This window comes from Oculina patagonica, chromosome 6 (genome assembly GCF_052425735.1).
Source record: "Oculina patagonica isolate OP01 chromosome 6, crgOcupat, whole genome shotgun sequence".
NCBI classification, from domain to species: Eukaryota; Metazoa; Cnidaria; class Anthozoa; order Scleractinia; family Oculinidae; genus Oculina; species Oculina patagonica.
Window position 1 is genome coordinate 34370483 of NC_135763.1, and position 15400 is coordinate 34385882.

The 15400-nt window shown below is 41.5% G+C and overlaps 1 protein-coding gene across 1 annotated transcript in view; it reads left to right on the plus strand.

The window, feature by feature from the left end:
* The window catches only part of LOC144658049 (uncharacterized), a 155151-nt gene that overhangs the window by 26220 nt on the left and 113531 nt on the right, over positions 1 to 15400 (plus strand). Inside the window, 13 exon segments of the mRNA XM_078518375.1 lie at positions 144 to 464; positions 1132 to 1689; positions 2318 to 2866; positions 3625 to 4185; positions 4582 to 5136; positions 6465 to 6986; positions 7372 to 7929; positions 8676 to 9227; positions 9653 to 9981; positions 10365 to 10593; positions 11169 to 11720; positions 12704 to 13270; positions 13770 to 14321. Coding sequence (XP_078374501.1) covers positions 144 to 464; positions 1132 to 1689; positions 2318 to 2866; positions 3625 to 4185; positions 4582 to 5136; positions 6465 to 6986; positions 7372 to 7929; positions 8676 to 9227; positions 9653 to 9981; positions 10365 to 10593; positions 11169 to 11720; positions 12704 to 13270; positions 13770 to 14321 — 6405 coding nt within the window.

Below are 15400 nucleotides of genomic sequence, written 5' to 3' on the forward strand. Positions count from 1 at the left end.
GCCAGGGCAGGTCTTGAACCGGCGTCCTCCGGATTACAATACCAGCGCCCTAAACCACTCGGCCACGCTTGCCTCCTGATAATGACATATTAATTACATAGTAAGTAAGGAGTTAATCTACTTGGTTAATTTCTCCTTTACAGGCAGTCCTACTTCTCCTGTGCTCGACCAAGCTTTGAAGGCTACCAGTGTTTTATTTGAAGGAGATGGCGTCCGAGAGAATGCAAAGAAAGTTCTTCTTGTGTTTACAGACAAGAGCTCGGGCTTAGACGAAAATAAGCTAAGATCCGCAGCTGTTGAGCTGGAGAACAAAGAAGTGGAAATCATTACGGTGTCCATAGGAAATGAGTCTAACTCTAGTGAGCTGGCGTATGTAACACCACACACCGGCAATATTATTGATGCACCGACCGACGAAAACCCTGACAAGTTGTCCACAGAAATATTGCACTTAATTATCACAGGTTGGTTTTACATGCTGTTGTGATGGCCCAATGGTTTGTGCGTTGGACTCCGGATTGAGCGGTCCGGGTTCGAGCCCTGACCGGGATCATTATGTTGTGTTTTTGGGCAAGAAACTTTGCTTTCACAGTGCCTCTCTGTACCCAACTGTATAATAATGGCTACTGAAGAATAGCTTTTCTGGGGGTAACCCTGCGATGGACTAGCATCCCATCAAGGGGGAGTAGAAATACTCCTAGTAACTTATCTTAAACCCTGGTCAACCGATAACGCAAGTAGTCGCTTGTTGAACTTGCGTACAGACTTGCGTTGGCTGTCCAAACGACTCTCAAGTGCACGCAAGTTGTCCAAAAAAAGCCATTTAACTGCTGCGCGCGCTGCAATTCAATATTTGAATTGAACAACAAGACTTGCGTTGACTTGCGTTGGGTGACCAAACGGCGAAAAACTTGCGTTGACTTGCGTGCAAATTTGATCTTGACCAAAGTGAACGCAAGTCATCGCAAGTCAACGCAAGTGCACGCGACCTGGCCAAGCGGAGACGCAAGTGGAGACAAGTTGAAAACTTGCTACTTGCGTCTCCGTTTGGCCAGGTCTTTAGGAAACTGGAAACGCTGCATCTTGGCAACTACTGTCTACTAACTTCGTGTTCTCTATTTTTTTCAAAAGATCCACCACCGGTCTCAACAGAAGTAGACGTTGCTTTCGCGATAAGTGCAAATTCCGTGAACAACAGGCAAACATTTAGGCTGATGAAAGACACTATAACCTGGATAATCGGCAAGTATGGAACAGAGAAGCTGCGTTACTCTGTAATCCTGTTTGGTGAAGATGCAAAGATAGAATTGGACTTTGATGGCGATGTTTCTACCCCAAATAAACTGATCGAGTTTGTTCAGGGTCTTCCAAGAAGAAGCGGAGGCCCTGATCTCATCGCAGCGCTGGAAGAGGCTAAACGAGCGTTCGAGTCTGCTAGTGCAAGACCCGATGCTTGGAAGGTATTAGTAGTTATCACCGATAAAGGATCTGGCTCAAGTGTGTCAGATATTGAAAAAGCTGCTGAGCCATTGGATGAGGACGATGTTAAGGTCATGCCAGTGGCTGTTGGAGGGGAAGCTGACTCGTCAGAGCTAGAGGTTACCAATCCAGAGAGATTCGTTATCACGGTACCAAGGACGGAAGATCCAAAGACTTTAGGACAACAAATCATGGAGCATGTCATTAGACGTAAGTAAACATTAGAAAGGTGTTGTAGGTCAGAGCTAGCTCCAAATTGTGCGAACGTTTTGGTTGTCAGTGGGTTAGCTATAAAGTAAAGAAGGTTATAAAATATAATTCAGAGTAACATTTACAATTTGAATTTGAATTTAAACTTGGCGCTTTTTTAAAAAACACTTTTTGTCAATTATTAAGGTTTAAATATAACTTGTTTCCATTAACGAAAAAGATTGGTAGATTGTAGGTTTCTGGAAAACTGCCCACCTACCCCTCCCCAAACCTAACATTAACACTTACTTATCACTTTGGGCAAAATGTAAGGTTTGGGGAGGGGTAGGTGGGCAGTTTCCCAGAAGCCTACATTGATCCAAAAGTGTCATTGTCATGACAGGCAAGACGCTGAATAAGTTATAGTTTATATCCTCCCCCTTTGTTACATCATTTAGGCTAGTGCCAGTTCTTTTTGTGTTCTATATTAACTAGTTCCAGTCCTCTATACGAGTGCCAAAGCATTGCGTCACTGTTTAAATTAATAATTGATTTTTCAGATGTGTTGTCGCAGTGTGATGATGAAAATGTTTAGTTTATTCTCCATTTTTCCACTGAACAGCTCAATTTTCTTTATGATATTTTTCAGCCAAATTCCCGGCTATTGATATCGCCTTCGCTCTGAGTGCTACCAGTTTCTCAGCTAATAAGACATTCATGTTAATGAAGGACACAGTACAGCGTATTGTTGACAAATATGGAACAGGCAGCATGAGATATAGCTTCATTGTGTACTCGGATTCAGCTTATATCATCGTGCGATTCAGTGAGAAATATTCCAGTCTTGACCAGTTGAAGTCATCCATCGAGGCCCTGGTTCCTGCTATTGGAGGTTCCTCTCTTACCGAGGCCCTCGCAGCCGGAAAGCTGGCATTCCAGGACAGCGGGGTACGTAAGGATTCCATTCACGTGCTTGTCGTAATCACGGACAAGGGGTCTGGAGAGAGTGAAGACGATGTTGAGAAAGCTGCCAAGCCCATAGAGGAGTCTGGGATCGTGGTTATTCCTGTTGGTATTGGAGACCAAGTTAATGCTAAAGAGCTTGACGTAATAACACCTAATAAGGACAATGTAATTCTTGTTGATGGAGAGGAGAACCCCGATAATTTGATGGAGATGATCATGGCGAAAGTCAATGGTATGGTATAACAGAAAGTGGTTACAATTCTTAATTTGTGTCTTGTTTTTACACCTCTTTAGATCTAGCTATTTGTCTGTCAAACAAGGTGCAACCAATTAGAATGAAAGCGTTGTTTACTATACAACTTTCCCGCGCTTGCAGTTGACTCCTTTTTTCTGCGCTTACAGCCGTTTACCGTTTTCCCGGGCTTTCAGCCGGTCACATTTTTTCGCACTTGCAACAGGTTACATGTTTTCCTGCGCTTACAGACGGTATCTTGTTTTCCCGCGCTTGCAGCCCGTTACACATTTTCCCGCGCTTGCAGCCCGTTACACATTTTCCCGCGCTTGCAGTCGGTTACACGTTTTCGCCCGCTTACCGACGTTTGCACGGTTTCCTGCGCTTGCTGCTGTTTACGTGTGTTTCCGCGTCTGTGTCGGTTACATGTGTTCGTTTAGTCGGCATGGCATTGCATCAACTTCTGATAAGCCAATTACAACTTGCAACAGGGAAAATGTTTATCATAAGAGAGATTAAGCGTGACGTTTCTTTTTCCCGCGAAAGGCGAAAATTCAACTTCTGCCATCTGCCGTTTTGCGTTTGTACGCGGAAATGAGTAGTTTTGTGTTTGTCGTGAATGGGGGATTTTTCCCCTATTTTTATGAGGGATTAAATTTAAGACTTCGATAAAAAGGCAACAAAATGAAAGGCAAGCTCGCGTTTGCCGTTTGTCTTGTAACGTCATGCTTAACCTCTCTATTTTTTTATGTTTTCAGAAACACGAAGACCACCGCCAGTTGATCTTGCATTTGCTTTGAGTGCTACCTCAGTGCAGTCGAGCAGCTCCTTCCAACTGATGAAGGATGTGATAAATAAGATCATTCAAGACTATGGCACTCGAGACATACGCTACTGTTTCATTCTCTACGGCTCTGACGCCTCAACAAAGTTCAGCTTCACAAATGACCCAGTAGACCCAGGATACCTGCAGAACTTCGTGAAATTCATGCCGGTTAGCAATCCACCGACGTCACCTCATGTCGCCCTGGAAGAGGCCACTAAAGCTTTCAAAGGTCCCGGAGCACGCGCGAATGCTACCAAGGTACTTGTAGTGATGACTGACATGAAGGGGGATTCTGCTATGGAAGAGATTCAGGTAGCCGCTGACCCGTTGAAGCAGATGAAGGTTAAAGTGATCGCCGTGGCAATTGGTGCAAATGTTGATACCAACGAGCTGGTGAATGTCACAGGAGATAATAACAATGTTATCACGGCACCTGTGGATCAAGACAAGGACGCGCTGACCAAAGAACTGATGAAAAAGGTTTTCCAGCCAAGTATGAATATTTCTTTTTTTTCTTGATAAATATACGCTTTCTTTTAATTTATGGTTTTGAATTTGGAAATTGCATTATAGAAAAAGAAAAAAAAATCAGACCTAGGTATTTTTCAGGCATTCAGTTGTTGTGGTAATCTAAGACGGCACTGAAGTTCAATCATTGCGGCATAAATGTGTTTACGGGATAAGCTAAATGCTGAGATGTCACTTAAAGTTTACATTTTCCAAATGGTTTAATTGTAAATTGTTCGTAAACGTTAAGTGAGATTCTAGAAAAAAATTTGTTGAAAAAATTAAGTGAATTAAAATCTCCAAAAATAAGTCTTTAATACTGTACTTTAAAGGTTTTTGTACTACGGTTTATTAAAGCATGAGTGTTTTTTCCCATGTTTAGTTCCGCCTGTGGTACCTAAAATTGACCTTGTGTTCGCAATAAGTGCAGTGTCTTCAAGTGCTGATGATATATTCCAAAAGACACAAGAAGCAGTCACTTCTATCGTTGACAAATACGGTACAAACAACATACAGTATGCCGTGATCGTGTTTGGAAGTGACGCTCAGGCGGTCATCGACTTTGATTCTTACTCCACAACCGAACAGCTTAAGGAACTGTTTACAAACCTGCCTCGCGTATCAGGAGGCCCTGCCCTGGATGCAGCGCTCAAGCTTGCCGAACAAGTGTTTTCATCGCCAGGCGCGCGCCAGGACGCACGCAAAGTCCTGGTCGTGATCACAGACAAGAAGACGTCCTCAAGGCTTGACAATGTGATACCTGAAGCGAACAAGCTTGAGGATATGGATGTGGCAGTGATTCCGGTGGGGATTGGTACTGATGCTGACAAAGATGAACTTGAAGAGCTTACACCTGATGTGAGTGACGTCATTACAACTCCCAAAGTAGATGATCCTGACGAGCTTGGAAGGAAAATCATGGAAAAGGTTTTGAAAGGTAAGTCGACAGTCGTAGGCTCGCAATACGTGCAGACAGATCGCTAATAACATCACAATCTAGCATTTCGTGTAGAGAACTGATATTGCATTACATTTTGGCGTTCCAAAATCTTAACAAGCTTTCAGTACTAAAAATGTTGTACGTCTGGCTTCTTCACAAAGAGTGAATACAAAGGGATAAATTCAAAGCTATGGTATGCAAGCTCATGAAAATAAGCGATGTGAATAGCCCAAGGAAGCTGACTTGATGTATTATCGAGTCTCTAATACTAATTGCGGGCCCAAGACAGGTTCGCAACCCTAATCTTGACGGTGACCAGCGGATTGCGTATGACGCGTGCGCGCCACGTTTATAAAAGACTAGCTGCAAAGCGGAAGTTGAAAATTTTGTTCTTCCACCAAGAACGATCAGAATGCGAAAAATGTGTCAATCACAACCGTTTGTCGAAACACCGGAAGTTGAAAATCTGTTCATCAAGACGATAAGAATGCGAAAAATGGGTCAATGTCAACAGTTTGTCACATAAGATCGAGGCTTCTGTCACATGGAAGAAACATTACGTTTTGCAGACGTTAATCAGGCGTTGGTTTTGAGAAGAGTTGCTGTGAAGGTATCACAGATAAACCAGAGCAAAACGAATGATTCCAACAACAGTTATTTAATCTCGAAAAATTCCTTACAACACTGACAACGTAGCGAGTTCACCGACAGAGGAAAATCACATCTTAATTGCACCGCGTGCTCGATTAAATCATGCATTCCTCGCGCGACGCGTTACTTTTGTCCAGTGATTTGTCAATTATCAATCCGTAATCTTCCACCATGAACGGTTAATGCAAAAGGATCCGAAAATGTATCGTTCAAACACTGGGAAGATGAGAATTTTTTTCTTCCGCAAAGAACGATTAGAATCCGAAAACAAAAGTTTGTTGAGGCCCGCACTTTCTAACCTGTGGTTACCACTAGTTACTACTATAAGTATTATATGGTAGGATACCAGTTACTTAGAAAGATAAGTGTACAGAGTCACTCGAGGCTGTTGTATGTTACCAGTTAACATTATATTTGCAATGATGAAAACCTTCGCGGATAGAGCTTTTGCCAAGACAGTACCCTCCCTGTGAAATGAGCCTTTTGCTGACATTCACAGGGCGGCATCAGTACAGACTTGAAGACAAGCATTCCGCGTTTAACGTTTTAACGTTTTTAAATGACCACACTTTTAGCCTGTACTGTTTCTTGATTATTTAGTTTGACTTGTAGCGCTATAAAAATGTATGTATTTATTGTTTTTGTTCTTTTGACAACTGTTTTCACTCTTACAGAACGTCCCAAAGTGCCAGAGATCGACGTGGTATTTGCTCTAACATCTACAACAGGAGATGCAGACGACACCTATCAGCGCATGAAAGATGCAGTGGAGATTATAACAGACACTTACGGAATGAATACGTTGAGTTACAGCTTCATCGTGTATGGAACTCTTCCAAAAATAATATTTGACTTCAAAACGAACTTTCCCAGCCGTGAAAGCTTGAAATATTTCATTGAGCAGTCACAGCGAGCCACAGGGCGCCCAGACACCAAGCGAGTCTTGGACGAGGCTCTGCAAGTCATTAAAGATTCGAGTGTTCGTCCAACTGCGAAAAAGATTCTTGTCCTCTTGACGGACGGTGCTGCGTACGATAATCCTAAAGACGTTGAAAGATCTATTAAGGCCTTGGAAGAGCAAGGCATTCCTGTTCTGACTTTTGCGTTGGTAAACAATCCCCAAACTGACTTTGAAGTTCCTAAAACTGTAGAACCGAGGGAATTGGCTGAAAAGGTCATGGAGTATGTTTTAGCTGGTAAGTGCTTGCACACATCTGTACTTACTCTGCAACCTTTCGTTTCAGTCGATAAATAGAGCGGTATTCACTTGAGTGTCGAAAGTAATTCACGTTTACATTGGTTTTGCATTTCTACGCTTAGTGATTGGTTTGAAATTCTTATGCCACTTCTCAGCCAATCAAAAGTAAAACCAAAACCAATCGTGACTCGCTTGCGCACGTTTTCCCGCGCTTCGTGCCAGCTACGTGTATTTGCTTCGAGTTTTGACTGGTTGACTGGATTGTCTGTGTTCTTTGTGATTCGCTAGAGTGTCTAGAGTGAGTACTTTGGTTTTGGTTTTACGACACTCAATTGAAAACTGCTCTTTTATCTCAAATACTTGTTTATCTTTCTTTGTTTCAGCTGTGTTAGAACCACCAGAGATAGATCTTTGTTTCGCTATCAGCGCTACAGCCGCTAATGCTAACAGCACCTTCACCTTGATGAAAAAAGCCATAAATGATGTCATAGACAACTATGGTATCAATAAAATCCGGTACAGTGTCATTATATTTGGATCACAGGCCAGACAGGTCGTAGGCTTTGATTCCAGTATTACAGACCCTGCTGAACTAGAAGCGTACATCCGGGCTCTCAGTTCAATCAGCGGTGGCCCTGCATTAGACGAAGCGTTAGAGAAAGCACTGGAATCGTTCAAGGAGAGCGCCACGCGTCCTAATGCTAGGAAAGTCCTTGTTGTCATTATGGACAACGAGTCAGGTCTCCAAGCTAGTGACATTGTGGCTAAGGTTAAGCCTCTAGAGGAGACGAATGTTCGTGTCATCGCTGTTGCTGTTGGGGACGCGGCAGACCAGCAAGAGTTGGAGTCTATCGCCTCGGATAACAGAGATGTTTTGCCTGTTCCAACATCTGCACAACCCAGCGCACTTTCCAAAGATATCATGGTATTGGTTCTAACAGGTAAGCAGACTCTCCTTTGTTAATTTGATTGAGGATGTTTTTAATGTAAGTAACTAGTAGTCACTGAACTGAATAAATCACCTGATAAATGATGCTCTTTTACTTTTTCATTAACAAAGACCGTCAGGTAGTAAATTGGTGGCCTCGATGTCTATCTGTCTATCTTCTGTCTGTCTTGTCTGTCTGTCTGTCTGTCTGTCTGTCTGTCTGTCTGTCTGTCTGTCTGTCGAAAGGTAAATGCAAGAACATTTTACATCAAGGCTTTGTCTAATGTCCGTTCTGAGTCTATCGTTACTTCTGAAATATACCCGATTGAAGAGTCGTTGACCCATGAGAAGCATAAACCATGAACGATGCGATCCAAAAATAATCGTCGTCTTTGACAGAATAAACCCGATAATAAGACAGGTTTCACAAATCATGCTCTAATGCTCCCAAAGAAATAGATTATATTCTGATTGTCAATAAAAGGAATATTAATAAGCTTACCATTGCTGTCTACCAAGAATACCATTGGGTCATATCCTTCATGGTTTAGTCCTTTTTACAGGTCAACGTTTCCTCAATTAGGTGTATACGCATGTAGATCATTAAACATCAGTTGACCTGATGTTTCACAATTCTGTTTTCAAGCCAGGGGTAGGACTACTTTTGTTCCGTATAGAACCTTTTAGGAACAGACTCAAAGTTCTAAATAAACATTTTTATATTTAAAGCTAAATCGAAATTCTAATTTATATTTTTAGATCGTCCACTGAATGTGCCTACGCTCGACTTGGTGTTTGCCGTCTCATCTACCAGTACAGACGCCAGTGAAGTATTCCAGCTCATGACCGACACCATAGACTCACTACTCGAGAAATACGACTCAAGTAGGATTCGGTACGGCCTTCTTGTATACGGTGATGATGCGACTGTAGTGGTTCACCTTAAAAACAACACAGATGCTGACCAAATCCAGGAACAGTTAAAGACCATCGTGCCATCAGTTGGTGGATCGTCTTTAGACAAAGCTCTAAAGACAGCTGGTGAGATGTTCACCGAGGCTGGAGACCGCCAGGATGCGGACAGGGTTTTAGTCATCATGACTGACAAAAATTCCGGTCTTGATGAAGATGTCGTTGTTGGCGCAACTAAACCTCTTGAGCAGATGGCAGTTAAGATTATTCCTGTAGTAGTTGGTGATGATGTAAAGCCAAAGGAATTCGAGATGGTCACTCCTAAGGGTAACATCATAACAACCAAGAAGGATAAAGATCCTGAAGACCTGAGTGAGGAAATCATGGAGAGAGTGATAAGTAAGTATGCTTTGGGTTTCTCTTTTACTTCGTATGATGTGATTGCTTGTTGTTGATCTTTACAACTGGGTTTTAAGTGTTGTACAGGAAGATTCTTCCAGACAACGTTGCTTTTAATAGTTACTGGGCCTTGAAGTTAAACTAAAATTTGTAGTTTAACTTTTTAGGAAAGATATGAATGATTTGGCGGTGCTGCTTACATCAGTATTGCAAAAATTACTGTGAACAAGAACTGCCTTCATTAGGGTTACTAAACTTGCTTGGAGCAGGTTTTATGAATCGGATGACGGCAGCACTGCCGAGACGTTGGTTTTTGACAATACTCCTTACAACGTCTTACTTTGAGAGATTTTGTTGCTACTCTCGTTATGTATTTAAGAGCTTTATTATGACTTAAAGGTTTTCACCTCATTTTCTATTTTTAGATGGAACCCTTCAGCTGCCAGAGACCAACCTGGCGTTTGCAATCTCCGCCACTGGCCTTGAAGCTGAACAAACACATACATTCATAAAGGAGATCATCAAGTCGATCATAGACAAGTATGGCACAGAAAGACTGGAATACAGTGTCATTGTCTACGGGGACTCGGCTTCAACACAAGTCACCTTTGGTGAAATTTTTGATTCAGATGCTGAGTTGATTAAGACAGTCGGCAGTATACCTCGAGTGTCAGGGGCGCCCTCACTTGACAAGGCATTGGAAGCAGCAAAAGAACAGTTTGAAAGTCCACTTATTAGACCCAACGCAGCTAAGGTAATATGTTAATGCCACTTTTTAAATAAGTAGAAAAGAGGAAATCAGCTGTCTTAATTTGACGACTGACATCAGTGACAGTAAGGCTATGTTAATGCTCTTCTTGACAAGAGGTAGCGATAGAGCGATTTGGAATTGCTAGGCAGGGAAGGTTAATAATGTAATATTGTGTTGCCTGGTAAGCAAAAAAAGGTAATCTAAATTATTCACCAGTATACTTATTATAGGTATGTCAAAAATGCTTCAACAATGTCCACTACTATAACCTGTGCAAAACTGTCTAGTTTATATTGAATGTGAATGTTTCAATCAGCCACAGCAGAGCATAACATTTCGTGGGCCCAGTTCTGGCATTTCACACTTATTTCATTTATTTCTTGTAGGTGTTAGTCGTCATTACAGATAAGTCATCTGACAAGAGCCCGCAGGACATCAGAGCAGCAGTAAGGCCCCTGGAAACAGCTGGAATTCGTGTCATCGCAGTGGCTGTTGGGACGGACGTGGACCGCGATAAAGTAAAGAAAATACCAACAGATGGAGATGTCATTGAAACAGATAACAAAAAAGACTCTGAAGAAGTAGGAGAAAAGATAATAGACAAAGTTGCAAAGGGTAAATCTGTGTTTATGTTAGTCCATTCTCGTCCCCATAGCCCCCTTTTCATTTCTGTTAACCAGCAGGACCTTGGCACAAGAAATGAAGGGCTCTAGGTGCATATGATTTTTTAATTAATTCGAATGTTTTTGATTGGCTGTTTGAAACAGAGAAATCTTAAACTGCAGTCAAAACCACCATGACTTACTCACACAGTACATATTAACATCAACACTGCATACATGAAGGCAGGAAGTCCTAGAATCTACGACTAGAAATCCATTGTCTCCAGTGCCTTTCGTTATCGATTATCCTCGGTTGGTGGAGGGGGTGGGGGGGGGGAGAGGCGGGGGTTTCGGTATCGATATTGGTATCGATATCGGCATCGGTTCGCTATCGCTTAGTTGGTAGAGTAGGGCACCAACATTGGTATCGGGATCACTTAGTTGGTGGAGCAGGGTATCGGGTATTGGCATCGCCCAGTTGGTAGCGCACTGCGTCGGTATCGCAGGGGCCATATGCTTTTTCTAATTGACAGTGGAAGACTATGGTTTTTCGTGTCGAAGGCTTAAACATTTTTCAACTCTTCACAGGTAAACCTCCCATACCAGAACTCGACCTAGGATTTGCTATTGCAGCTGGGTCACTAGATGCCGATGAAATATTCCAACTCATGAAAGACACCATTTCAGCGATCATCGGTGAATATGGATTGGACAAAATCAATTATGGACTCATTGTGTTTGGAGACACTGCAAGTATCAAGATCCAATTTGGTGACTTCACCAACATGGACGATTTGCTGCGATTCCTGAGTTTCATTCCTAAGAAGAGAAGCGGGGCTTCTTTAGACGAAGCACTTACAGAAGCAGAAAACTTGTTCATGTCATCTGGTGTTCGTCCTCATGCAAAGAAGGTACTTGTTGTCATCACAGATTTAGCATCAGGAAAAACGTCATCTCAGGTGAGCGAGGCAGCACAACCGTTGGAGGACAAAGGCATCAAGATCGTTGCAGTGGCCATTGGCAAAGAAGCTGATCCGAAAGAGTTGGAAATAATCACGCCAATAGATAAAATCATCAAAGAGGAAAAGAGTGTGCAACCTGATGATCTTAAGAAGGCGATTATGGCTAAGGTTCTGACAGGTTGGTTTGCAGCGTTAATCATAGGTTTTATGTTTGTAAATGGACAGATTATAGGATATCGTAAATGTTTGTTTAGTGAAGAATTGATCGTAGAAAACAACCCTTATTATTTTTCTAAGGCTATGTCTACATTAATCCGGATAAATTGGAAAACGGACAAATTTGAAATGCCGTATAAAATATTTTTCGTCTACGCTTTTCCGGATAAATTTAAAAACGCTTCTATTTTGGTTTTAAAAACGGATCAAATGCAATTCAAATACCCACTTTGAAGAGCGTTTTTCGAAAAGTTCTGTTTTTAAAATGTTTTCCGTCCACACAAAAACGCAAAGCCGGCGTTTTCAAATTAATCCGCTTTGAAGAGCGTTTTCGAAAAGTTCCGTTTTCGGTGGACAATTCCGGATAGTGTGGATGATTGGCCAAACCCAAGAAAAAAAGACGTGTTTTCAAATTAATCCAGATAAGTGTGATAAGTGTGGACGGGTCCTAAGAGCATTGCAGCTGAAACGTGCTTTGCAATTGCATAAATAGGAGGGGGAGGCATAAATTGGGGAGTAGGGATTGCACAGTGGTGAGAGCGCTCGCCTCCCACCAATGTGGCCCGGTTCTCGGATCCGCATGTGGGTTGAGTTTGTTGTTGGTTCTCGTCATGGCTCCGAGGGTTTTCTCCGGGTTCTCCGGTGTTCCTTCCTCCACAAAAACCAACACTTCCAAATTCCAATTCGATCAGAAATACACGGCCCCACAAGCTTATAGCTTTGAACCTCACCGTGTCTAAATAAAGCTAATTTATTTATTTATTTATTTTTATTTTAAAGAGAAAACCGTTATGTTAGTTTCTTCTCTTCATACTCTTTTCGATACACTTCGAATTCCCTTCTCATTCCCTGCTCAATGTCAATGACATTTTGAATTGTACTTGCCAAGCTTAATAAAGTGCTCACTAAGATGAATTTGTTCTTTGTTTTTCTTTTTAAAAAAAGAAACTGCAACATTCCCCCAAATGGACCTTGTGTTTGCCATGAGTGCGAACTCTGGAGATGCGGATGCTACTTTCACCCTCATAACGGACACTGTCCGAAAGATCATGAACGACTTGGGTTTTGGAAATGGCAATATACAGTATGGCGTTATCGTTTATGGAGCTACAGTAGGAACCAAGCTTCAACTAGGAGACCCATCTTTCAAGAGCATAGAAGACCTCAGGGAATACATTCAAAAACTACCAAAGCAGAGCAGTGACCCACAGATTGACAAGGCACTGCAAGAGGCTTTGCAGATCTTCCAGGGACCCAATGCTCGTCCCGGTGCAAAGCAAGTGCTGATCGTTTTGACTGATAAGAAGTCGACATCTACTGAAGAGGATATTAAGACAAGTGCCACGAACTTAGAAGACCAGAAAATCCGAGTAATTCCAGTAGGTGTTGGAAGTGAAGCAGATCCTAACGAGTTGAGGAGTGTCACTCCTCATAAAGATGATGTCATTGAGGCAAGGAAAGACGAGGAGTCTTGGAGATTGGCCCGTGAAATAGTTATAAAGATCCTAACAGGTAAAGGAGCACTGTGTGGTTCGGAATGTCTGACACTAAAGTAACTTCTCTAGAATTGTTAGAGTTGTTAACTCATAGTAGTGATAAGATACTGCAAAATGTTTACCATATAAAACGCACAAATGACATGTAAAAAACGTTTATCTTGTTATAATTTGTTTTATGTTGTCAATAGACTATTTTCAAATTGGTGTCTAAAATGAGTGACATATATAGTGATGAAAAATCTCATTACTTACTTTGGTTTGTGACTGTCCAAAGACGTTTAGAACGTCAACGCTACTCAATAAGACCATATCCGTAAACCACAAGATTGTCTTTTGTAGCATAGTCTCATTAAGTTACCCACAATCGGTGACACTTATAACACCACTGCATAAAACACACTGATCCTGCGTACCAAGAAGAACGTATGCAGTGTATTGTTAGGCTAACGTCATAAATGGGTTATCACTTTTCTATTAATTGTTTCTCTTTTTCGACATTTTGTTCATCGTAGAACCAACAAAGATTGCTAAACTTGACCTTGGTTTCGCCATTGGTGCAGCGTCACGTGACGCCTCGAATACTCTTAAGCACATGAAAGACGTCATCAAGAGTATCGCTGATAAATATGGCACTGAAAAGATTCATTATGGACTTATTACGTTTGACAATGAACCCAGCATCAAAGTACCATTCAGTATGAAAATCGACTCGACTGAGACTCTGAAATCCTTTATCGATGCCCTACCTACGACAACGGGTGGCCCAGCTGTTGATAAGGCTCTAGAGGCTGCGAAAACCCTCTTTGGAGGTGAGGGGGTTCGTTATGATGCCCAGAAAGTTCTTGTGTTGATGGTCGACAAGAAATCAAACGGTGATGACGCAGCTTCCGTAAAGACAGCGATGGAGTTAAAGGAGAGTGGTGTTAATATCATCACAGTTGCAGTTGGTGTCGAGCCTGATCGTAACAAATTGAAAAACATCTCGTCAACGCCTGATAATGTGGTAAACACAAACACTACTGATAAACCTGATGAAGTTGGAAGACAGATTATCGACAGAACAGGTACGAAAGTTCATGTTATTAGGTTGTATGGAAATGGTAACACTGCTGTTCTCATAACTGCCTACAAATAATGGTCTGCTCATGCCCATTAACCTCTGTCAATGATTTTGCTGCAAATAATACTCTGCTCATGCGTAGTTGTGTTCACTTCCGAAAAAAATAATACTTCATACTGGTGTCGATCAGGCTCGACACCAGTATGAATATCATCTTAGAGTTTTTAAGTAGTTTTAAATTATTATTGTATTTACAATTGAAAATATTGGTTTCCTGCTCCGGATACATAGTTAAAAGGGTTCAAAATGTTAACATTCATCTTAAAAAAACACCACCTCAGTGACTGATGAAGTCTGGATGATATCAGACGAAATATTTCACGCTTTTTTAAATTTTATTTGCGCTCCGAGTTTGAAAACATTTTGAACCCTTATTATTGTATTTATTTCGTTGCCTTTGAAAAGCCTCTAGGGGGAAAGTCAATAAAGTATGTATTGTATGTATTGTATTGTAAAATGACAGCTCGTTTTCCAGAGATGAATAACAGCGGTTGGATTTGTCTACTAGTACCGAAAAAACAGCGAAACTACAATGAAGGCAATGGAAATTCCTCTTATTGTATTTCGGCAATATCTGAAAGAAAGAGACTTTGATGAAGACCAGCTCGTATTATCGAAGGCGAAATTAAGCTTTCGTCTGCATTAGTTCAGCAAGAAATAGTGCGGTTTCCACGCAGTTCCCGAAGGTACTTGTGCGAAATAAATTCAGTGATCGAATGATAAAACAATTATTGAACTCCGTTTTCGCAAAATATCGTGATTTGTCAGTGTCGAAGCCGAAGGAAATAATTGATTTGCTTGCCACTGACAAATCACGACATTTTGCTCAACCTCGTCTAATAACTGTTAAATGTTAGCGAAGAAACTACTTCTATGGATCCAAATTACAAACCATAGCTTCATTACAAAATAAATATCTCTCCAGGGCGTAAAATTAAAGGCTATAAACAAACGAGATTAACTTTGACAAAAAACCATATCGCAATCCGTTTCAATCTTCTTGATTATTTGTGTCCATCCGTA